This window comes from Abramis brama, assembly GCF_963993115.1.
Source record: "Abramis brama genome assembly, chromosome: 12".
NCBI classification, from domain to species: Eukaryota; Metazoa; Chordata; class Actinopteri; order Cypriniformes; family Leuciscidae; genus Abramis; species Abramis brama.
This window is the reverse complement of record NC_139974.1, coordinates 42,021,654-42,047,860: the sequence shown is the minus strand read 5'-3', so window position 1 is coordinate 42,047,860 and position 26,207 is coordinate 42,021,654. Positions and strand designations below refer to the sequence as shown.

General features: G+C 41.6%; 1 protein-coding gene across 1 annotated transcript in view; it reads right to left on the bottom strand.

Moving 5' to 3' along the window:
• Positions 1 to 1,081: 1,081 nt before the first annotated feature.
• The window catches only part of tnxbb (tenascin XBb), a 49,819-nt gene continuing 24,693 nt past the window's right edge, over positions 1,082 to 26,207 (bottom strand). The window contains exons 6-19 of the mRNA XM_084130849.1: positions 16,287 to 16,440; positions 15,387 to 15,662; positions 12,326 to 14,539; positions 10,016 to 10,138; positions 8,987 to 9,130; positions 8,140 to 8,259; positions 7,858 to 8,004; positions 6,101 to 6,240; positions 5,873 to 5,996; positions 4,523 to 4,674; positions 3,463 to 3,559; positions 3,178 to 3,339; positions 2,803 to 2,966; positions 1,082 to 1,560 (exon numbers count right to left, since the gene is read on the bottom strand). Of these exons, the coding sequence (XP_083986975.1) occupies positions 1,474 to 1,560; positions 2,803 to 2,966; positions 3,178 to 3,339; positions 3,463 to 3,559; positions 4,523 to 4,674; positions 5,873 to 5,996; positions 6,101 to 6,240; positions 7,858 to 8,004; positions 8,140 to 8,259; positions 8,987 to 9,130; positions 10,016 to 10,138; positions 12,326 to 14,539; positions 15,387 to 15,662; positions 16,287 to 16,440 (4,104 nt within the window). The 3' untranslated portion in view covers positions 1,082 to 1,473. The remainder of the gene's footprint in view (positions 1,561 to 2,802; positions 2,967 to 3,177; positions 3,340 to 3,462; positions 3,560 to 4,522; positions 4,675 to 5,872; positions 5,997 to 6,100; positions 6,241 to 7,857; positions 8,005 to 8,139; positions 8,260 to 8,986; positions 9,131 to 10,015; positions 10,139 to 12,325; positions 14,540 to 15,386; positions 15,663 to 16,286; positions 16,441 to 26,207) is intronic.

Sequence of the window (26,207 nt, the reverse complement as noted above, 5' to 3'; positions counted from 1 at the left end):
ACTCGCAAACATTAAATCTTAATTATCATAAAATCTTAATTATTCCAGACTTTTGACTTGGTGTATTCTGATGGATTTTTTTATTATTATTATTTTAAAGAATCATAACACATTTATTTTTCTTGCAGGATTAGCAATTATGTGCTTTTGAAACTTGAACGTCCCCAAACACTTTGGCCAAAGTCAGTGTGTCTGAATATAAAAAAGGACAAATAAAACTAGACGGTGTCTAAATACATAAACTCATGATGACTGAGTAACAACGTGACGTAATCAAAGATATCTAGATGTGTTTGATCTACAGAAGGGTTTGCTGAATTACACGTGTACAACCAATCATATTAGAGAAACATGATGTGATGACGAGTAATCTGTCATGTTCCCTTCTATTGAAACTGGTCCTCTGGTGGGCTTCCCTGATCCGAGGCCTGTGATTAATAACCGAAGGCAATATAGTTGCTGAACAGCAGATAGTGGAACACTATATCTTATTCCCGAGGGATCGAGTTTATGAGGGACGAGACGTCGATCGACTCTTATGCGGTTCGATGAGGTCAGGAAACATTATTACTATTATTAATATTATCATCAAGAGGAGCTTCAGAGTGCGATTCACCTGAGGATAATATTACAGGATAAAGTCAGGTGAGAATCTACCACAGTACTCACCTTAAAGTCCCCCTGCGGTGAAAATCCAGCTTTTAATGTTGTTTATGTGTCTATGTGGAGTTTTTAATATGCTTTAAGACAAACCATGTGTAAATTCATAAGTCGACTCCATTGCTGAGTATTTCCTCCTTAAAACTGCAGGGAACCAAAGACAGTCTCAAAAACACGCTTTGAAATCGCTGGTGTTTCTGACGTCACAAACTACCTTGTAACCAATCAGATCAACGTGTGATCGTCAACCAGTGGATCTCTGAGCTGAGTGAGTGAGTGGAGGCGGGGCTCATTTGCATAATCATAGAAACGCACATACTAAATGAGGCGAGGGTGTCGAGTTACAGTCAAGCTGTTATAAGGCATGAAGAATTTCTTTTCAAGGAAAAAATGCTTAAATATGTAATTTTGGTGATCAAAGATGAGTTTTATGGGATAATATGATTGACAACAGGGGAACTTTAAAATACTGTTCTTTAATGATAATCTATTGCCAAAGCCATATCAAAAACAGTAACATACACCCACTTACACAGCTTATTTTATTTTACGAAATCATTCTGAATGACACTGAAATATGATACAATGCAATATGAATACAAACAGACTCTTGATAGTTCAAGCTGATATAGAGACTCTGGCTTGAAGAAGGCAGTGCATGAGCGTCACCACTGTACAACACCATATACCGGCTACAGCCTCGACGTGTTTCAGGTGGAGTACGTGTGTGTGTGTGTGTGTGTGATGATGGTGAGGGTATATGTGCAGTAATGATGTGTGTGTGTGTGTGTGTGTATGTCCCGTCTGCAGTGTTCAGGGCCGGAACGAAGAGGGCCGGAACTTCATCTCAGTGAAGGGAATGGAGAAATCCTTGCCTTTCCACTGCGTCCAGATCACTCCCTGAGGGAACAACACACACACACACACACACACACTCCTTACAGCGGCATTCATGGTGATAATCTCATGTAAAATAAAAATAGACTTGCCATATTTTAATAAGAGAAAATTAAAGGAACTGTAACAAGATCTGTGTTAGGTGTAAATCATAACCAGTTACATTTTTATTACTGTAAGCAACCAAAAATATGACGAACATTTATTGAGCTTTATTGAGTCTGAAAATAGCAAATATTGTATAATTGGCATATCTACTACAAAAAACACTTTATTACACAAAAATAACTAGTTTTTAATTATAATTTAGAGGGAAAAAAAATCAAGTCTCACATGAGATCAATCAGCAGAAGCTCGTTATCGGCTTGTGCAATGAGATAAAAACAATCAAGAAAGTCAAATGTGCAAATCTAGTAAAGCTGAATGAGTTTCTCCAGCTGTTGGAAAAAACATTTATACAGAAAAATAAATGTGTATTTTAAATTGTTTTTTCCCCCGCATTGAATTGATGCATCACATCGACACACACACACATACACACACACACACACACCTGGTAGTTGGTGTTGGTGTCGTACAGGCCGTTGAGGTTTGCCTCGTGGAAGTTAGGGTCTCACACTCACACTCACACACTCACGCACACACACACACACACACACACACACACACACCTGGTGGTTGGTGTTGGTGTCGTACAGGCCGTTGAGGTTTGCCTCGTGGAAGTTAGGGTCTCACACTCACACACTCACACTCACGCACACACACACACACACACACACACACACTCACACTCACACGCACACACACACACACACACCTGGTGGTTGGTGTTGGTGTTGTACAGGCCGTTGAGGTTTGCCTCGTGGAAGTTAGGGTCTCACACTCACACTCACACACTCACGCACACACACACACACACACACACACACACACACCTGGTGGTTGGTGTTGGTGTCGTACAGGCCGTTGAGGTTTGCCTCGTGGAAGTTAGGGTCTCACACTCACACACTCACACTCACGCACACACACACACACACACACACACACACTCACACTCACACGCACACACACACACACACACCTGGTGGTTGGTGTTGGTGTTGTACAGGCCGTTGAGGTTTGCCTCGTGGAAGTTAGGGTCTCACACTCACACACTCACACTCACACACTCATGCACACACACACACACACACACACACACACACACTCACACTCACGCACACACACACACACACACACACACACCTGGTGGTTGGTGTTGGTGTTGTACAGGCCGTTGAGGTTTGCCTCGTGGCAGTTCTTGTACCACCAGCCGCCGCGGTAAGACATGGCGCAGCGCGTGATGAAGGGCTGCGGGTCTCGGTCGCGCGTGGAGAACGGGCGCGTGTTGTGGTACGACATCGCGTCGCCTGGCAGGAACACACACAAACACACACACACACACACACACACACACACACACACACACACAAACACTGTCATGAGTATAACATACTACATGAGTACAACCTTATTCTTCCTGTCTATATTTGCATGTTCAGAGCAGTGTGTGAGTGTGAGTGTGTGTGTGTGTGTGTGTGTGTGTGTGTGAGTATGTGTGAGTGTGTGTGTGTGACTCACCGGCTGTGCCCGAGTATCCAGAGACTCTGATGGTGAAGTATTTCTTTGCACTGTCAACGGAGAACGAGGAATAACGAGCATAAACGGCCTCGTCTCCGGCTCTCAGGTCCACTCTCAGGGTCACGGGACTCGCTTTAGTGAAGTTATGAAGCAGCTCGTTCCCTAGAGCAGGAGAAGAGCCGTCAGTCCAGCAGAGCACACACACACACACACACACACACACACAGCTGCATGATGACACAGGAATTTGTAATATTTCAGATATGAACTGGTTTAATCTCTCACCGAGCCAGAATTCCCCATCCAGCGCTCCGAATCCACTGCTGTATTCCCGCCAGCTCCGGAAGAAGTTCGTCTTCCCATCCTTTCTCCGCTGAAAGACCTGGACACACACACGCACAGATAAAGGATATTAGTAGTTTGTTAAAGCAAACATCACTGTTACCGTTACTCATTCGAACCGCTGACACACACGAACGAGCCTCATATCACGTGATGATGTTTGTGACGTGCCATTCATCAACAAATCAGTGTTTCTGAACGAATGTTTTAAGTGAGAAGAGCGCAAGAGCACATAAAGTGTGTGGTTTGGGACGGGGCCCTGAAGGAGTCCGCTCAGTAGAGGAGTCGTGCTGCTGATACTGCAATGCTTTGGCAATATGAATGGAAAAATATTGTTCATGCAAATAAAGCGTCTCATTACACGGCTCTGTGGAATACTTGATTCTGATTGGTCAATCGCTCCATCCAGCGGGATATTATTCCCAGATAACAACCTCTGAGAACAAACACAGGCTCATCCGGGTCACCGTGTAATAAGCGGGATAATGTACATCCAGCCGGTTGTTATCTTAGAATAGACCCCCTTTGTGTCTGTGTGTGTGTGTGTGTGTGTGTGTGTGTGAGATAAACCCCCTTCAGGTGTGTGTGTAAGCTTTCCTGTACCTCAAACAGTAGAGCGCTGGCGCTTGCAACGCCATGGTCATGGGTTCGAAAGCAAGAACTGATAAGAAAGTAAATGTGTAGTTTGAAATGCAATGTAAGTCGCTTTGGATAAAAGCATCTGCCAAATGCATAAATGTGTGTGTGTGTGTGTGTGTGATCTCAGAATAAACCCCTTCAGGCTGATGGAGACCTGATCCTGATCACCCGATCTGGTTTATTCTGAGATAACAACCGGCTGGATGTACATTATCCCTTACTTAAAACTGAGCGAGAGTCATCAAGTCAGACACTGCAGAGAAAGTGTGTGAAAAGATGAATTATTCCTAATAAGTATTGTCCTCGCTCTGGATAACCGGATCCCCGAGTGAGCCGCTATAGAGCCGCGAGATGAGCCTCGTACCGTCCAGCCGCCTCCATCCGTCTCCATGTCACAGTAAACCATCAGAGGCTTTCCCCCCCGGCCCTGCGGAAACACATCCACGATCCCCGACTCCTGCGCTCCGTTCTGCTGCTCCTGGGAACAATCAGCGGGAAACGGGAACCGGAGATTCCCTGAGGAGAACAGAGAGAGAGAGAGAGAGAGAGAGAGAGAGAGACCATGAAAACAGCTCAAGATCAAAGTGTGAAAGTAAAACAAATAAGAATTTTTGTAACACTTTATTTTGATGGTCCCTTTTGAATATTCTAATAACTATAAGTAACTTTGCAACTACATGTCAACTAACTCTCATTAGAGTATTAGTAGACTGCTTAATATCTGCTAACTCTATTGTGTTGGTCCTCCAACCAAGGGTGTAGATTTGGTTTGAACATTGGGGGGGTTGAAGTTTGGGTCTGCATATTTTTCATGTGATCATGGTATAAATATTGGGGGGGTTGTAATGCATAGATTTAAATATTGGGGGGGTTATCTCCCCCCCAACCCCCCCGCAAACTACGCCCCTGCCTCCAACAGACATTCTACTGACTATAAGTAACTTTGCAAGTACACGTCAACTTATTCTAAGTCTACTAATGCTCTACATGGGTATGGCTTCATCTGACGAATGAAGAGGATCTTATTATAATATTACCGTTTTTGTTGTCATATATTGTGGTTGAGCTCAGACGAGCATTGAACACTATTGACCAGAACATGTCACCGCTGTCTTATAAAGACCTCAGGAACTGTGGACACTTGTGGAGAAGTTCAACATGATGATGAGATGATCAGTGTAACTCCACAACAACTACAGAAATGTCTCCACTAACATTCAGAAGCTCTTCCTGAGTCTCTCCGTAAGGCTGCACTCGCTCCTGGTGATTCTGGGATTCTGGATGAGGGAGATTGGCCTGTTCTGTTATTGCCGGAGTTTCTGAAGCTTGTGTAAAGGCTCCGCCCTCTTCTGAACGGAGGCGGAGCTGCAGCTCATTTGCATTTAAAGGGACACACAAAAACGACGCGTTCATAATAAATGATCTGGTATTTTGAGCTGAAATTTGGTGGAGACGGGTGTGGAGGAGCTCTCGGCCACACACACACACACACACAATACCGGTGCTGAAGTCGGTGGAGACGGGTGTGGAGGAGCTCTCGGCCACACACACACACACACACACACACACACATACAGTACCGGTGCTGAAGTCGGTGGAGACGGGTGTGGAGGAGCTCTCGGTTACACACACACACACACACAGTACCGGTGCTGAAGTCGGTGGAGACGGGTGTGGAGGAGCTCTCGGTTACACACACACACACACACAGTACCGGTGCTGAAGTCGGTGGAGACGGGTGTGGAGGAGCCCTCAGCCCGCAGGACAGCTGTGTATCGGGAGGACGGGATCAGCCGGCTCAGCTTCAGCTCCGTCACTGTGGGATCGACCGTCACTTCCTGTGAAGAACACACACACACACACACACACACACACACACACCATCTTACCACATGGCATCACTTACTCATCACTCACACTAATCACACGCTGGGTTTCTGACCTGGATCTCCTGGCCGTCTGTGAAGTAGCTCAGCTTGTAACCAGTGATGGTGGACACAGGTGGTTTCCATGACAACAGTGCAGTGCGAGGCGTCACCTGACTGGCCTTCAGATCACGAGGACCTTCCACTGTTTTACCACCTGAAACATGCAGAGGATTCACCTTCAACACAAACAGGTGCTGTTTCAATGAGAAGCGATATTTACAACTATATCTTTATCATTATAGTTATCGTCCTTGGAGTGAACGGGCCTTTAAAGAGCCCATATTATGCCCTTTTAGTCATGATGTTGTTTCAGGCTCTACTAGAACAGGTTTTCCTGCTTGAATGTTGATTATTTTCCTCATATTCTCCATTGTTGCAGCTCCTCTCTTCCCAGTCTGTCAGTAACGCTCTGTTTACTTCCTGTCTCTATGAAGCCCCTCCTTCTGAAAAGCACATTGTGCTCTGATTGGTCGGCTGGAGCAGTGTGTTGTGATTGGTCGAGCGCTTCGAGTGTGTTTGGGTCCCGCCCCTTACCATAGCCGCCAGTTTAACACACTACTAACTAACTCAACCAGGCCCCGCCCCTTTATTCTGCGCATTAATTATTATAATGAGGAATATTGTGGCGTGTCGTTCCCAGAAGAAACTCAAGACTACAATGGAGGCGTTTCAGGAGTTCAGGAACACTGACACTGATATAGAGAAGAGCTGGAGCTCCTTCAAACAGCAACAGTAAAGAAAGTTGAACATGAAACAGCAGAATTGGTCCTCTTTAAAGTGATTCTCTACAGCTGTGCGATCTTGAGCAGAACTGATGTTGGACGCCCAGAGAAAATCATTACTCGCATTTCCTCAGGGCCAACGGCCAGGGTTTATTGGTCGAATACCTTGGTCCAAAGCGGGCCGGATCGGGCTTGAGGAGCGGTTATGAACAGAGGAGGAGCTGACCTGAGTCTGGAGACGCAGCGCCACGGGTGAGTCCATATACCAGCGAACATCAGCATTAAAGACTTTAACATCATCTGAGCTCAAAACCCACTTTCAGACAGCAGCGAGTGCTAGAAATAACTTCTGTTTGTGATCCGATGTGGATTCTGAACACCGTATAAGGCAGAAATATTTATATGAAATGCGATAGACTATGTGCGCTAACCATTACTATAGTAAACATGGTAAATACGACCGCTTGAAGAAATCAGACTAATCATATAGGCGATCACAATCATGTTTTTATTTGATCTGTCAGTGCGTCTCGTGTCTTTACACCGACTGTCTGATAACCATTCTCGACTGAATAAGTGCGTGTGTCCTCTTTCTTTTGTGAAATAACGGTAAACCACTTTATTTCAATGCGACTAATGAGCAATCTTGACACAAATTAGTTCATTATGATCAATGTATCACTTTTAATTGTAAAACTGGTTAAACATCGATGCTGCGGTTTTAAATCTTTAAGTAAACAACAAAAATGCCAACAAACAGCCGCTTTTATCATGTTCGTTTTGCGATCTCACTAGTTTCCAGATTTCTTTCTTCTTATAGTTTTCTGATAAAACTTCCATTTCTGGTGAAATGATTTGTGTGCCGTTGTTCCAGAGAGAGGTGTGTTACGGTGTGGAGCTTCAGGCCCGACAGCACAGTGTGTTTTGGGCTCGCTGCTCCAGTCTCGAGGCTATCAGCCCCGCCCGCCCGACAGTGGAAACGTGACTACTGAGGACAGTACCTCTGACCTCTGACCTGTGGTGACCTCTGACCCATGGTGACCTCTGACCTGTGGTGCTGAAGCTTGCGGTGGCTCTGGAGCTGCTCAGATCTCTCAGTCGGCTCTGGATGCTCACGCTGTACCGGGTCGAGGATTTCAGCGCCTGCAGCTGCTCTTCAGCTGCGTTTCCGGACACTTCCATGGTTATTCCAGGGGCTGATGGAGGGAAACACAGGAGGGTCATCTTTCAGCAATGGTGAAAAGTGTGTCTTTCTTTTCTGACAAACCATGAACCACATTTTAGTATCATTTAGAGGGTTTATGCCGAGACAGTGCAGATCTACAGCATACCTGAGTCTGAGCTGTACACGATGATGTAACGGTCGACGGTCGCCAGGGCGGGTCTCCATAGCAACAGCGCTTTACTGTCGGTGACGTTTATGACCCTCAGGTCTGTTGGAGGATCAGGCACTGAGGGAAAAGTTGAACAGTCGTTTAGCAGATGCTTTTGACCTAGCATGCACATAACACATTATAGACTTCTATAATTCAATGTTAGGCTGCATAGATCAGGTCAGCCGGAACCGGGAACACTTCCCATAAATCCTGATGTACTCGTTACATCATAAGAAGGATGGCGTCTACGCTAATATTAGTCTCTCTGTTTATCTGACGTCTGCGTTTTCGCAGGTTTGCATTTTTGGGGTTTGCGCAGAGATAGCGGATAATCGTTTTGCACCTTCGAAGCTCTTTCAGGGAGAGCGTTCTCGAGACACCAGGCAGTGTTGTGTGTGGATGAGCCGGAGCGCGTTAGGGTTTTCTGTTAGAACGGTGTGTGTTAGCGGGCCCTAGGTTAGTGACTGGTGATCTTCGCAACGGAAGTGAATCAATCAATCAAAACTAACTTTAGCTGGACAATAACTTTATTCTAGAGCTGCTGTAAACCCTAAACAATCTGTTACGGTAATTTCCTATTATCTCTTTAAAGTTGTTTTGAAACAATCCATATTGTTAAAGCGTTGTATAAATGAAGGTGACTTGACTTGACTTTTAATCCAAATTTGTTTCTAGTTATTTTTATACTGTACAACATTTCAACCCACCAGATTAGTTTAGTTGCTGCCTTACTTGAACCTGAAAACCTTTCATTGATCAGTCTCAGCTCCCTGTTTGAGTGTTTGTGTAATGAGAGACTCACGGGTGGTCACAGTGTCTGTGATGGAGTCGCTCTCGTCTTGTCCGAGCACCGACGTCACGCTGACCTCGTAGGAGGAGCCGGGAGACACCGGAGCGAGATCCAGACGGAGCGTCTCTGAGTCCACGCTGACCGAGACCGGTTCACCTGCCGACACACACACACACACACACACACACACACACACACACACATACACATATCTGACCATGAACAGGGAACTAATTACAGCCTCACATTTCTCTCAGCAGGGTTAGTAACAGCAGGTGCTTAAAGTCCCCCTGAAATCAAAAGAGATAATTCATATTTTTTAATGGAATGTGTATATCGGTTATCAGAATATATATCAGAATAACTTCCCCTTCTCTGATGGCGAGGGCGGGGCAACCTGTCACCATCCAATCAATTCCACATGGACAAAATCAAGCCCTGCCCACATTTGTTCTTGTTCCAGAAGTGTTTCTCTCTGATATAGTGTTTCACTCTGAAGCTTGTTTCCGCCACAGAATAAAACATTTTAAAACATAATTGTGACTTTTTATTTTACAATTGCGTGTTTACATCTCACAATTCTGACTTTATTTCTCAGAATTGCGTGATATAAAGATGCAATTGCGTGTAATAAAGCCAGAATTGCATGATATAAACTCACAGTTCTTACTTTATAACTTGCAATTGAGACTTTATATCATGCAATTCTGAGAAAGTCAGAATTGCGAGATGTAAACTTGCAATTGTGAGATAAAACGTCCCAATTACCTTTTTTATTTTTTATTCTGTGAAGGAAACAAGCTTCCACTGATATACGGCACAATAGGAAAGAAAAAAACTACCGCAATTTCCCTTTCATGCTCAACATTTCATGAAACGTTAATCACCAAGCTCAGGGGGTCAAATCAATATTAGAATTTTACAGTCTTACAATTTATTCAACCCAAAATCATGCAGTAATAGGACCGTGGGACACAAGCTGGCAGTGAATGAATGCGACGTGTGTTTCTAATGCTCTTTTGAAACTGAGGCTTGCGTTACCTTCTTGTACGTGAGTGTGTGTGATCTTGAATCCGGACACCTCGCTCTTGGGTTTGGCCCAGGACACGGTGAAAGAGCCGTCGGTCACATCGCTGAAGACCAGATCAGACGGAGGCTCCGGGCCTGAATGAACATTAAAAACAGGTCAGAATGAGAAAGAGACAGAGGAGGAAAGAAAGAGAAGTTGTTCCCAATAGAGAGTCCTCACAAAAAAGGTCAAGGATAAGGGAGAACAACAAGTAAACAGAGAGATTTAAAGGGAAGAAATGTGAGGTAAAAGATGTAAGGAAGAAAACAAAACCAGAATAAAACATTAAGCAGTACTTGTTTACTTGCATTCACAATTCTCTGGTCTCTGTGAAAACCCTCACATAAGTCTGCGGGTTATTTCAGGGACAACATGAGTGTATATATGTGCAGTCGAAACATATATACAGTATATAGGCCGAGGCCTATACAGAGTCCACAGAAACCTGGCTTGTTAATGACGGACACGAGATCCTGCACAGAAAACACAAGCATGATATTATGATGCTGCTCATTTCAACCTGGAGAGGAGAAGAAAAATGCAAAGACGAAATGAGTGAGGAAGTGAAGGTGAACAGCCGTCAAGTCATTTCATTAAAAGAAGCACAGTCTGTGTTGTGTTGGCCAACATGGAGCAGGTTACGTGAGACGAGACCGAGACTGATGACCACGGCCTTACCCTGATGAAGAACACATGAAGCTCTGACTGAATCTCAGCCTGGATGAGAGAAGATCGGAGCTAATCAATATGTGCTTGTTATTAGATTACCGTCTGCAGAAAATCATTTTGGCTGATCCTTCAGTTTGTAAAGATGAACAAAATCATATTTACAGTGATGCTTTTGCCAAGGTTTAAAAGCAGAAATGTGAAGCTTGCGTTTTTGTTACACCATCAAATAAAGAATTATGTTTGAGAGAACTGCAAATCCTGGAAGATGAACTGAACAACATTACTGAAAATTCTACCACATTTAGAATAAAAATAGCAAACTTATGTGTGGATTTAGCTCAGATCTAATGGAATCGTCATGCAGGCTGGTTATATTGATTTTACACTGCTATTTCACACACAACATGTGATTAATTCAGTTTGATTTGTCTTCATTTTTACAAACAGAAGGACAAGCTGAAATTATTCTGGTAATCTTTAGCATGATGCTGTTTTAAACCCAGAGTATGAACTAAATAAATTGTTGCGTTAATCAGTAGTAGCTCTCATATCCGAAAAAAAAGAAAGAAGATCAATTAAAAAAATGTCATGTAAAATTAATTCAACTTAGCACTGATACACTACGGCCGTAATAGTTAAAGTGTATTTGTATAATCTAATGTTAATGTTAGTTATGAACAGTTAGTTATTACCAAATGAATGAGACAATGTTAAGATGAAACTATCGAACAACTCTTTTTTGTTCCGTTGATATTCAAGACACACATTTGCCTGACGAGACGGTGTGTGGACGGACATACACATTACATTCTAGACTTCATTATTTAGCATGCTTGTTTCTTAACTCTTTCCCTGCCAGAATTCTTATTTAAAAAAAGTTTCCAGTCAGTGCGGCATTTTTCATCATTTCATGGCCCCAGAATATTTTGTTGTATGAATATCTGAACAGAGCCTCTGCTTTAAAAAAAAAAAATCTAGCTTTATGCATTCTTTTTATCAACACTTGAATGTGGGTAATAAAATAAGTAAAATTTTTAACAAAAACGTTGTCATAGTCTTCGCCGCGGATGGGATTCAGAAGGATGATCGAACACAGATGGAGTCGGTCGAGTCCATCAACACCTCAAAGCTTCAGTCGTTCCTGGCTCAACATTTCATTCAGTAACATTACGCAGTTTTAAATTTATAGCTGGTTAATGTTTGATGATTGTGTTATTTTACATGTGTGTCAGCAACATGTGTTTCTCTGATTCTCTTTCAGAAGATGTGTGATAGCGCCCCCTACCATACAACAGTGAGAACACGGATAGCCAGAAGATTCTGTCGATGGCAGGGAAAGAGTTAATGTGCTCAGTATGTCCACACACACTGTCCACAAAAGACCAAATGCACAGGGTTAGCACTGAGAACAAAGTGTTATACTCATACTAACATTTACACACTGCATGAATTTTAATCAAATCTTTGCTTTGATTAAAAGCTCCGGATGGCCAAGAGTGTACGGGACACGTAACAGCATGGAAAGCAACAGTGCTAAGCAGTAAAACTGAAGATATCCACTCACAGCATTTACAGATTAAGGTTTAGCAGTGTTGGCTTCTGGTTTTGTGTACCTGTATGAATGATGAGGTTGTGAGTTTTGGAGCGAAACGTGGGTCCCTTCCCAAAGATGGACACAGAGTACCGGGTCTGCGGGCTGAGATTGGTCATGTGGTGCGAGCGGGCCGATCCCGGGAGAACCGTGGTCATGTTTCCTACACCCTTCTTCATCTCTGCACTCGGGACATTGGGAACAGGTTCATGGACTGCAGCTTTTCCTTTGCTCAAACTATTTCTCTTGGCTGCCGTCGTCCCATCATTAACTTCTTCCTCGCCGTTTCTTTCATCAGCCTCTTCGTCTTTTCCCATCTCATCCTTTTCTTTGTTTACTGGTCCGAGCTCAGTTTGAGTGATTATGAAGTGTTTGAACTTTTCCTTGGGAGCATCCCATGTCAGATCAAACCCCGTGGACGAGGCGTTGTTGACCCGCACATGCTCAATGGAGCCGTCTGATTCTCTCAACACATATTTCTGAGTCTCATTATCCGTTTCCATTAGATGGTCTGTGGAAAAAGAGCTATCAGAGTTTCCTTTTCCATATGGACTGATGTTTGGGCCCACTTGAGTGGTACCACTGTGTTTTATTTGGGAATGTGTGCCGGCGGCCCCACTGGTCCTGTTGATTCCTGCATTTGGTCTAATCCTAACACTAGTGTTATTCTCAATAGCCGAGGTTAAGGCAGGTTTCACAGGTCGGACAGGACTGAATTGGCTGATGGTCCTGTTGTTCCTCATAATGGGTTTTGAAGGAAAAGCTCGTCTCATGGGTCCTCGGGAAGGGTGTTGAGGCGGCTCTAGAACGGGCCTTGTACGGTTCTGAAAAGAATTGACATTGGGACGACGAGGAAGGGAACCCCTAAAAGGCGTCCGACGAAACGGCACCACATCTGAGGCTTCAATGCCTGTGTTTTTTATTGCAGAGTCTTGTTTCGAGAGGACTGGTAATGGAGTTGTGTTCGGGAGTTCAGGAGTTGATTCCTGGATTTCTCTCGTGGCTGGAAATCTTGAATTTGACACTTTCGTTTCTACAAGGGCTTCTTTTGGAGAACCGGAGGCAGTTGAACTAGGCCAAGATGGACGCTTCTCTTTTTGCACCTCTAAAGATGATGAAGAGTACGTCGACCTGAAAAGTGTGTGTTTTGGCCTAGTTGGCGGTCTGGGAATGGTCAGTAAAGATGCCTGGATAGTGTTTCTTCTCGCTGCCCGTTCTGCTGTCGGCTGGGTTCTCGCTGTATGTGGATTCCCTGTCTCAGGTCGAGCTGATGTGGAGACGTGAGGAGATGTGCTGGTGAAGGACAGTGTCGTCTCAGGACGTCTCGTTGAATAGGGAGTTGCATTCGCATTATTTTCATCCACCTCTTCATCAACTTCCACTTCTCCTTCTTGCTCCTTCACACTCCTCCTGGCCTCAGAAGTCTCCGCTTTAGGTTTAGTCTCGTCCATGTCATTGACTGTAGACTCACCCGTTAGAAGTTTGTGTAAGAGCCCGTTTCCGTTTACATGGCCAACTATAACGTTCAGTTTTTTTGACAGCACACTGCCATCGGACATGTTCCCATGTATCCTCCTGTACCCGACCACAACCTTCCGGACACATTTTGTCCCATTGACATAGGCTGTCAGGTTTTTTTCTGTTGTGATTGTTGGCTCTTCGGTTGTGAAAGGCAGTGGGGTGGATGTGAGTTTGTGAACGCTGGATCTCGGGGTCTCGACAGATTCCATTCTAAACATGGGTTTGATGGTTCCCTTCTGAGATCTTGTCTCTTTCATTGTCAGTTCCAATGGTTTGCCACCAGAAACAGGATAAGCCGAGTCGACATTCGGTCTCAGTGGAAACCGTGTTATTGACCGATTTGAAGAAGGCACAACGATTCCCCCATTCACTCCAATCTGGGAGGAATTGAAATGTTTTATTCCTGGACTATAAGGTCTTCTTGTGATTTCTGGCTGTGTGCCGGGTTTGGGAAGCATCCCATGCATTCTCACGGGTAGTGGTCTTTTTTGCCCTGGTCTAAGAAGTACGCCTGGTTTGAGTCTGCTGGTATTCCCTGTTCTTTCTGAATTTTCAACCTTTCCTTTAGTCACTTGGCCGCTCAGCGGTTGCTTTCGCAGGAAGAGTGTTGTGTTTGTGAACCTCGGTGTCTTTTCTCTGTTGTTTCCAGGCTCCACGTCTACCTGCACGTTCCCCGTCCTCATGGTCATCCTGGTTTCAGGCACTGAGACATTCCCTAAAGGCACGAATCAAGTGTAAAATTTGATTGCAAAATTAACTCTAACCGGCCCAGCTGCAAATGGAAATCCTGTTAATAGAAATGTGGTGTTAATGCAACAGGTTAAGTCAGTTATCCAAACGATTCTGGCATTCGTTTTCCAGTAAATGCAGCATCAGGTCCACTTTTAGTCCTATAGAAAACTGGGGAGGTTTTTATTTTCTGCAAGAAAGAAGAAAGGTAAAAGCTACCTGAAGAAATAGAAAATGTGGCATTGCTGGTTAGAGTGAAGGTTGTGTGTGTCGGGGGGGAAACATTCTTCACAATAAAACAGAGGAGAAAATGTTCCAGTCATGCACATTTACATGAGGCGCTTCTCTTTTAAACAAAACTCTTTGCCTCGCCACAAATAAAACTCAATTCCAATAGCCTGGACATTTCCAGAGTGAGGTCACTGGTTTGTAAAGACTGACTGGTCTATACACGATCAGTGCGGGGCTCGTCTGAATTCACATCATCTGGTGGCTATAAATACGTTTTACTCTATGATGACTTTTCCTTATACTCTCATTACCTGTTAGTCCTGCTGTACCTTTAACGATTGACATGCAAAGGGGCCTGGATTCATATCCTGACCAAATATCAGCGCTTTCATTAGTTGGTAAATACCAGCATTTGATTGTCAAAAATTCCCAATTTCTGAATTGTCAGATACAACATCTGGTAAAAATATGAACACAATGACATACATAATATTAGCTGTAACAAGTTTGAAGTCACACTGCCATGTTCCCCATCATTCTGTGAGCTGTTGATAAGAATGTATGTTCAGTTTCACGCTATAATTGATCACCCTGAGACTCACCAGGAGTGGCCTGTACGGTTGCTGGCTGGCTCCGGACACCGTCTCTCTCCGCCACTACTGAGACGTCATACAAGCGTCCCGGTTGCAAGCCCTGGATCCGGGCCGAATCCCTCTCCGGCGCCAGGATCATCTCTGGGAGTCTGACGGATCCTTCTGTCTGATTGGCTGCAACGGAGAGGACGTACCTGTCTATCTCCCCCTGCGCCTTCTCCCATTGGACAACCACTGATGTGGTGCTTGTCTTCACAACGTGCAAGTCCTTCGGCCCGGAGATCACTGTCCACAAATGAATGAATCACTAGTTAAAAACCTACTAAAAAGGCTGGGTTTCACTTTATTTTGATGGTCCCTTTAACAGATTCTGTTGTCTATAAGTAACATTGCACCTACATGTCTACTAACTCTCATTACAGCGTTAGTAGAGTATTAGTGGACTGGTAGCGTTAGGGTTAGAATAAGTTGACATTATTATTATAATTGTGCATTTTATTTATAGGTGCCTTTCTTGACACTCAAGGTCACCATACATCATCAACAAGACAATAACAATATTTAAGTAAAAACAATGAAATACAATACAATAAAAAAAAAAAAATCTAAACAGAAGGGTTTTGATCTGGATTTAAAATGTGACAGGGAATCAGTACTGTATGATTATACAAGTGTGTGCATCTACAGACATGTACTTGCAAAGTTACTTATAGTCAGTAGAATGTCTGTTGTAGGAGCATCACAATAAAGAGTTAGCAGATATTAAGCAGTCTACTAATACTCTAATGAGAGTTGGTTGACATGTAGTTGCAAAGTTACTTATAGTTATTAGAATGTTCAAAAGGGACCATCAAAATAAAGTGTTACCAAAGGCTGTTGCTCCATACGCTTGTGTTTGCATAGACTCACATGTGGTGAACTGTGTTGTGCTCTCGGTTCCCATCATGCCATCCTTCTCTCCAGTGAGACTGACCATATACTCCTGACCGGCGGCCAGTCCAACCTGAGTGTATGTGTTCAGTCTTCCGCTGATCCGGGAGATTATTTTCTGATCCGTTTCTTTCTGTGGAGAGAGAGAGTGACTTGAGAATCAGGGCGTCCACATGAACAGGCCAAAACAAGCTGCAAAATATTAATTGCATTTATACTGATATTTGCAGTATGTTGTGTTCCTTATTTAAGGTGAATATACTAATATTCAGCCTGTTGTTCATTTACCGCTGTGATACAAAACATCTATAGAGTGACTTCATTTATATTCTGTTTCAACACAAACATGAGAATTTGTAAGTATTGTATGAGTAACAATGAGTTGTCCTCAGTGTTTCTGTCTTGTTTTCCAGCACAAATATCCAAACATTCTTAAATCAAGATACATTTACTGGAGAAGCAACATGACTGAAGATATTAAGTCTTGTTTTCTGAAAAATATCATGAAAATTAAGTGAGTTTGTGCTTAAAACAAGAACAAATATCTGTCAGTGGAGTCAGAAAAATAATCTAGTTTTCCCTTTGAATAAAGTTTATTTTTCTGACTCCACTGACTGATATTTGTTCTTGTTTTAAGCACAAAATCACTTTCTTGATTCATATTACTATCTTAATATCTTCAATTTTTTTTTTTTGCTTCTCCAGTAAATGTATCTTGATTTAAGAATGTTTAGATTTTTGTGCTGAAAAACAAGACAGAAACACTGAGGAAAAACATATTTTTTTTGCAGTGTATGAACAATGAGTTTTTTCCACCATAAATAAAGATTCTGTCAGTAATTGACACAATCCCGTCTCAGAAAGTCAAGGCTTAAGAAAGCAAAGAGTTTTCCTGTGGTAATTCCTGCCTGATGACGGAGTTCCTGAGTTACATTTCAGTAATACATTCACTAGCTAAAGGCAGCCAATATTTACAGATTATTAAGGCTAGAGTAATATTTAGCTCATATATTGGCAGAGCCTTTCTCCAGCTCTTTATTAGCCCTGAATTCAGTTTCAGTCCTCATTGCAAGTTTGCTGGTGTTCTCCAGGATTCTTTCTTATAATAACCATAATTAGGTCCAGCTGAGAGCCGGTGTCTACAGCTTATCTAAAGACACCAAGCAGGTTATTATAGTGTTGGTTCTTATAGCCTGTGTTGGTTCTTACAGCCTGTGTTGGTTCTTACAGCCTGTGTTGGCTATTATAGCCTGTGTTGGTTATAATAGCCTGTGTTGGTTATTATAGTGGTTCTTATAGCCTCTGTTGGTTATTATAGTGGTTATTATAGCCTGTGTTGGTTCTTATAGCCTGTGTTGGCTATTATAGTCTGTGTTGGTTATTATAGTGGTTCTTATAGCCTGTGTTGGTTCTTATAGCCTGTGTTGGTTCTTATAGCCTGTGTTGGCTATTATAGCCTCTGTTGGTTATTATAGTGGTTCTTATAGCCTGTGTTGGTTATTATAGTGGTTATTATAGCCTGTGTTGGTTATTATAGTGGTTATTATAGCCTGTGTTGGTTCTTACAGCCTGTGTTGGCTATTATAGCCTGTGTTGGTTATTATAGTGGTTCTTATAGCCTGTGTTGGTTCTTATAGCCTGTGTTGGTTCTTATAGACTGTGTTGGCTATTATAGCCTCTGTTGGTTATTATAGTGGTTCTTATAGCCTGTGTTGGTTATTATAGTGGTTATTATAGCCTGTGTTGGTTATTATAGCCTGTGTTGGCTATTATAGCCTGTGTTGCTTATTATAGCCTGTGTTGGTTATTATAGCCAGTGTTGGTTATTATAGCCTGTGTTGGTTATTATAATGGTTATTATAGCCTGTGTTGGTTATTATAGCCTGTGTTGGCTATTATAGCCTGTGTTGGTTATTATAGCCTGTGTTGGTTATTATAGTGGTTCTTATAGCCTGTGTTGGTTCTTATAGCCTGTGTTCGCTATTATAGCCTGTGTTGGTTATTATAGCCTGTGTTGGTTCTTATAGCCTGTGTTGGCTATTATAGTGGTTATTATAGCCTGTGTTGGTTCTTATAGCCTGTGTTGGTTATTATAGTGGTTATTATAGCCTCTGTTGGTTATTATAGTGGTTATTACAGCCTGTGTTGGTTCTTACAGCCTGTGTTGGCTATTATAGTGGTTCTTATAGCCTGTGTTGGTTCTTATAGCCTGTGTTGGCTATTATAGTCTGTGTTGGTTATTATAGTGGTTCTTATAGCCTGTGTTGGTTCTTATAGCCTGTGTTGGCTATTATAGCCTCTGTTGGTTATTATAGTGGTTCTTATAGCCTGTGTTGGTTATTATAGTGGTTATTATAGCCTGTGTTGGTTATTATAGTGGTTATTATAGCCTGTGTTGGTTCTTACAGCCTGTGTTGGCTATTATAGCCTGTGTTGGTTATTATAGTGGTTCTTATAGCCTGTGTTGGTTCTTATAGTGGTTATTATAGCCTGTGTTGGTTCTTATAGCCTGTGTTGGTTATTATAGTGGTTATTATAGCCTCTGTTGGTTATTATAGTGGTTATTATAGCCTGTGTTGGTTATTATAGCCTGTGTTGGCTATTATAGCCTGTGTTGCTTATTATAGCCTGTGTTGGTTATTATAGCCAGTGTTGGTTATTATAGCCTGTGTTGGTTATTATAATGGTTATTATAGCCTGTGTTGGTTATTATAGCCTGTGTTGGCTATTATAGCCTGTGTTGGTTATTATAGCCTGTGTTGGTTATTATAGCCAGTGATGGTTATTATAGCCTGTGTTGGTTATTATAGTGGTTATTATAGCCTGTGTTGGTTATTATAGCCTGTGTTGGCTATTATAGCCTGTGTTGGTTATTATAGCCTCTGTTGGTTATTATAGTGGTTCTTATAGCCTGTGTTGGTTATTATAGTGGTTATTATAGCCTGTGTTGGTTCTTATAGCCTGTGTTGGTTATTATAGCCTGTGTTGGTTATTAGAGCCAGTGTTGGTTATTATAGCCTGTGTTGGTTATTATAGCCAGTGTTGGTTATTATAGTGGATCTTATAGCCTGTGTTGGCTATTATGGTGGTTATTATAGCCTGTGTTGGTTCTTATAGCCTGTGTTGGTTATTATAGTGGTTATTATAGCCTGTGTTGGTTTATTATAGTGGTTATTATAGCCTGTGTTGGTTCTTACAGCATGTGTTGGCTATTATAGCCTGTGTTGCTTATTATAGTGGTTCTTATAGCCTGTGTTGGTTCTTACAGCATGTGTTGGCTATTATAGCCTGTGTTGGTTATTATAGTGGTTCTTATAGCCTGTGTTGGTTCTTATAGCCTGTGTTGGCTATTATAGTCTGTGTTGGTTATTATAGTGGTTCTTATAGCCTGTGTTGGTTCTTATAGCCTATGTTGGCTATTATAGCCTCTGTTGGTTATTATAGTGGTTCTTATAGCCTGTGTTGGTTATTATAGTGGTTATTATAGCCTGTGTTGGTTATTATAGCCTGTGTTGGTTCTTATAGCCTGTGTTGGTTATTATAGCTTGTGTTGGTTATTATAGTGGTTCTTATAGCCTGTGTTGGTTCGTATAGCCTGTGTTGGCTATTATAGTCTGTGTTGGTTATTATAGTGGTTCTTATAGCCTGTGTTGGCTATTATAGTCTGTGTTGGTTATTATAGTGGTTCTTATAGCCTGTGTTGGTTCTTACAGCATGTGTTGGCTATTATAGTCTGTGTTGGTTATTATAGTGGTTCTTATAGCCTGTGTTGGTTCTTATAGCCTGTGTTGGCTATTATAGTCTGTGTTGGTTATTATAGTGGTTCTTATAGCCTGTGTTGGTTCTTATAGCCTATGTTGGCTATTATAGCCTCTGTTGGTTATTATAGTGGTTCTTATAGCCTGTGTTGGTTATTATAGTGGTTATTATAGCCTGTGTTGGTTCTTATAGCCTGTGTTGGTTCTTATAGCCTGTGTTGGTTATTATAGCTTGTGTTGGTTATTATAGTGGTTCTTATAGCCTGTGTTGGTTCGTATAGCCTGTGTTGGTTATTATAGCTTGTGTTGGTTATTATAGTGGTTCTTATAGCCTGTGTTGGTTATTACAGTGGTTATTATAGCCTGTGTTGGTTATTATAGTGGTTATTATAGCCTGTGTTGGTTCTTACAGCCTGTGTTGGCTATTATAGCCTGTGTTGGTTATTATAGTGGTTCTTATAGCCTGTGTTGGTTCTTATAGCCTGTGTTGGCTATTATAGTCTGTGTTGGTTATTATAGTGGTTCTTATAGCCTGTGTTGGTTCGTATAGCCTGTGTTGGTTATTATAGCTTGTGTTGGTTATTATAGTGGTTCTTATAGCCTGTGTTGGTTATTACAGTGGTTATTATAGCCTGTGTTGGTTATTATAGTGGTTATTATAGCCTGTGTTGGTTCTTACAGCCTGTGTTGGCTATTATAGCCTGTGTTGGTTATTATAGTGGTTCTTATAGCCTGTGTTGGTTCTTATAGCCTGTGTTGGCTATTATAGTCTGTGTTGGTTATTATAGTGGTTCTTATAGCCTGTGTTGGTTCTTATAGCCTGTGTTGGCTATTATAGCCTCTGTTGGTTATTATAGTGGTTCTTATAGCCTGTGTTGGTTATTATAGCCTGTGGTGGTTCTTATAGCCTGTGTTGGTTATTATAGCCTGTGTTGGTTATTATAGTGGTTATTATAGCCTGTGTTTGATCTTATAGTCTGTGTTGGCTATTATAGCCTGTGTTGGTTATTATAGCCAGTGTTGGTTATTATAGCCTGTGTTGGTTATTATAGCCAGTGTTGGTTATTATAGCCTGTGTTGGCTATTATAGTCTGTGTTGGTTATTATAGCCAGTGTTGGTTATTATAGTCTGTGTTGGTTATTGTAGCCAGTGTTGGTTATTATAGTCTGTGTTGGCTATTATAGCCTGTGTTGGTTATTATAGCCTGTGTTGGTTATTATAGCCTGTGTTGGTTATTATAGCCAGTGTTGGTTATTATAGTCTGTGTTGGCTATTATAGCCTGTGTTGGTTATTATAGCCTGTGTTGGTTATTATAGCCTGTGTTGGCTATTATAGCCTGTGTTGGTTATTATAGTGGTTATTATAGCCTGTGTTGGTTCTTATAGCCTGTGTTGGCTATTATAGCCTGTGTTGGTTATTATAGTGGTTCTTATAGCCTGTGTTGGTTCTTATAGCCTGTGTTGGCTATTATAGTCTGTGTTGGTTATTATAGTGGTTCTTATAGCCTGTGTTGGTTCTTATAGCCTGTGTTGCTATTATAGCCTCTGTTGGTTATTATAGTGGTTATTATAGCCTGTGTTGGTTATTATAGCCTGTGTTGGTTATTATAGTGGTTCTTATAGCCTGTGTTGGTTATTATAGTGGTTATTATAGCCTGTGTTGGTTCTTATAGTCTGTGTTGGCTATTATAGCCTGTGTTGGTTATTATAGCCTGTGTTGGTTATTATAGCCAGTGTTGGTTATTATAGCCTGTGTTGGTTATTATAGCCAGTGTTAGTTATTATAGTGGTTCTTATAGCCTGTGTTGGTTATTATAAATCAAATCAAATCAAGTATATTTGTATAGCGCTTTTCACAATACAGATTGTATCAAAGCAGCTTCACAGTATTAAAATAAAATAATACAACAAAGTTTGTTTCTAGTGGAATTTATTGATTGATAGAATAAAATTAAATATCCCCAAAATATCCCCAACTGAGCAAGCCAAAGGCAACAGTGGCAAGGAACCGAAAAACTCCATCAAGTGACCTAATGGTGTCCTAAAACTCCATCAGGTGACCTAATGGAGAAAAAAAAACCTTGGGAGAACCCAGGCTCAGTCGGGGGCCAGTTCTCCTCTGGCATTTATGAACTAGAGGCCGGATTGTAGTTTGAAACTGTGAGATTAACAATATTATATGAATGCCTGGCTGAAAAGATGTGTCTTTAATCTAGTTTTAAACTGGGAGAGTGAGTCCGAGCAACGAACAGTATCAGGAAGGCTATTCCAGAGTTTTGGAGCCAAATGTGAAAATGCTCTCCCTCCTTTGGTTGATCTGGATATCCTAGGTATGACCAAAAGCCTTGAATTTATTGATCTTAAAGAGGGTGATAGAAGATCCGTTAAATAGACTGGAGCTAAGCCGTTTAGGGCTTTATAAGTCAGTAGCAATACCTTATAATTAATACGGAACTTTATAGGTAGCCAATGTAGTGATGATAAAATCGGTGTTATATGATCATATTTTCTTGATCTAGTAAGAACTCTAGCAGCGGCATTTTGGACTAACTGTAGCTTGTTTATTGAGGATGCAGGACAACCGGCTAATAAAGCATTACAGTAATCTACTCTCGAGGTCATGAATGCATGAACTAACTTTTCTGCATCAGAAACTGATAGCATATTACATAGCTTAGCAATGTTTCTAAGGTGGAAAAAGGCTGTTTTTGTAACATACGAAATATGATTTTCAAAAGACAGGTTACAATCGAGTATAACACCCAGGTCTTTTACTGTAGAGGATAAAGTAACAGGACATCCTACGATGTCAAAGTTGTATTGTGAGAGGTTCTGTGGGCGGTTTTTTGAACCGATAAGTATTACCTCTGTCTTGTCTGGATTTAATAAAAGAAAATTACGCGTCATCCAATCTTTTATATCTTTAACACACTCTGTCAATTTGGATAATTTAGCGTTTTCATCCGGCCGTGATGAAATATATATTTGAGTGTCATCAGCATAACAATGGAAACTAATTCCATGTTTCCTTATAATATTTCCAAGTGGTATCATATATATTGAGAATAACAGAGGGCCCAACACAGATCCCTGCGGCACTCCATAGTTTACTGAAGTTATGATCGATTTTTCTCCATTTAAATAGACAAAATGGTAGCGGTCTGATAAGTATGATCTAAACCAGCTTAATGCTTGTCCTTGAACACCAGTATAATTTTGTAGTCGATCTAAGAGTATTGTATGATCTATAGTATCGAACGCAGCACTTAGATCAAGTAAAACTAGTATTGAGATGCAGCCTTGGTCAGAAGCTAAGAGTAAATCATTTGTGATTTTAACGAGCGCAGTTTCAGTGCTATGATGCGGTCTGAATCCTGACTGAAACTTTTCATAGATATCATTTTCTTGCAAGAAAGAGCCCAGTTGAGTGGACACAACTTTTTCTAGTATTTTAGACATAAAAGGTAGATTTGAAATGGGTCTATAATTTGCTAGATTATTATGATCTAATTGTGGTTTCTTAATCAGAGGTTTTATAACTGCCAGTTTAAATGTTCTTGGAACATGACCTAAAGATAAAGATGAGTTAATAATATTGAGGAGAGGCTCTTCCACTACAGGTAACACTTCCTTCAGTAGTTTAGTTGGTATAGGATCTAATAAACATGTTGTTGTTTTAGATGAAGTGATAAGTTTATTTAACTCTTTTTGTTCTATAGTTGTAAAGCACTGTAATTGTTCTTGCGGGGGGATAATTGAGGCTGAATTATAAGGTGCGATTGAGAATTGAACGTTTACAATTGTGGTTCTGATGTTTTCTATTTTCTCAGTGAAGAAGTTCATGAAATCATTACTACTAAACTGTAACGGGATATTTTGTTCGGGTGACGTCTGTTTATTTGTTAGTCTAGCCACGGTGTTAAATAAAAACCTAGGATTGTTTTGGTTGTTTTCTATTAGTTTGCGGAGGTGCTCAGCCCTGGCTGCTTTTAGGGCCTTTTTATAACGTGACATACTGTCTTTCCACGCGATTCTAAAGACCTCTAAATTAGTTTGTTTCCATTTACGCTCTAAATTACAGGTTTCTCTCTTTAGAACATGCGTAGTATTATTGTACCATGGTGCTTTAATTTTCTCTCTGACCTTTTTTAATCTAATGGGTGCAACAACATCCAATGTTCTAGAGAGAATGGTGCTCATAGTGCTAGTTAGTTCTTCTAGTTCATCTGTTTGTTTGGGTTCAGGCAGCAGCTGAGACAGATTAGATAAGCAATTTGAGAAATTATCTATGGTGGATGGAAGGATTGTTCTGCCTGGTCGATAACGCGGCGCCGCATGACATATTACAGCAGTACGTAATATGCAAGTTACCAAGTAATGGTCAGTGACATCATCACTTTGTGGAATGATATCTATATCGGTTGGATCGGTTCCATATGATATAATTAAATCGAGTGTGTGATTAAGACGATGAGTTGGTCCGGTGACGTTTTGCTTGACCCCAAATGAATTTAATAAATCTATAAACGCAGCCCCTAACGCATCATTTGAATTATCTACGTGTATGTTAAAATCTCCAACAATTAATGCTTTATCTACATTGACCAATAGATCTGAGAGAAAATCTGCAAACTCTTTTAGGAAATCAGCGTAAGGCCCAGGCGGTCTATATACGGTAGCCAAGGCTAGAGATAATATGGATTTTTTTCTAACATCTAAGAGCGTAACATTTAGTACAAGTATTTCAAACGAAATAAACTTATAACCCATTTTCTGAGTAACATTGAGGATATCTCTATAGACCGCTGCAACACCGCCGCCACGACCAATCAGACGGGGTTCGTGCTTATAGGAGTATCCTGATGGAGTAGACTCATTTAGACCGAAATAATCATTTGGTTTAAGCCAGGTTTCAGTAAGGCAAAGTACATCGAAGCTATTATCCGTGACTATTTCATTTACAATAACTGCCTTAGGTGTGAGTGATCTAATGTTTAGAAGACCTAGCTTTAGAAATTGTTTTTGATTACTAATAGCAACATTTTCTGGTTTAATAACAATTAGATTTTTTCTAGATCCTGCAGTAGATTTATTATTTGATCTCACTAAACGAGGAATAGACACAGTTTCTATGCAATGTTCTACACTATTTATATCAGTTAATTTGGTGCAGCAGAGACTATGATTTGGACTTTTGGTTACTAGTCAAAAGGTATTTAACATTTTGGAGATGTTATCTGACAGAAGATCCGATCCGAATCTGCTTGGGTGTAAGCCATCAGCACGGTAAAGCCTAGGACGCTCCCAAAACAGATTCCAATTATTTACAAAGAGCAGTTTCTGCTCATTGCACCATGATATTAACCATTCATTTAGCGCGAATAATCTACTAAACTTTTCATGACCTAGTCGGTACGTGGGAAGCGGTCCTGACACAATGATCGTTATATCAGGCGATGTGCTGCGTACCGTATCGATCAGATTCCTGAAGTCTTTCTTCAGAACCTCTGTCTGTCGCAGCCTGATGTCGGCCCCTCCCGCGTGCAGGACCACAGTTCCGACGCGCTCCTTCAGAATCTCGGGAACGTGAGCAGCGATTTCAGAAACACGAGCACCAGGAAAGCAGTGACTATGCACCTTACTTTTATTTAACGTAGCGTGTACGTGTCGAACGATGGAATCACCGATGATCACAGCATCGCGTTCTGTTTCGCGAAGAGGGGAGAAGCGGTTTTGTGTGGATATCTCGAAAACCGGGAGGGTCGGAGAGAGTTTTCTTGGTCTAGACCTGACTCGCGTCTTCCGCTGCGGAAATATCCAGGCTTCGTGGTGGCATGTTGGAGCCGGCGTAAACGAGACCATAGCTGATCGCGGCCTCGACGCTCGTGACCGATGCTGAGTAACGCACGGAGTAGACGAGGTCGGAGTCAGCGGGTTAGTAACGTTAATCACTGATTTGTGTGCATCGGCGCGTGATGTTTCAAGAGCTAACCGCCGATCTATCAGCTCGGCCTGTCTCACTAAAAGGACGTGGATCTGTTTCTCAACAGCTTCCAGCTCAGACTGTACCGCGTGTAGCTCAAATGTGTCCTCACCTGTACCAAAAGGTAGACTACTTACATCTGATATATTCGCCATTTT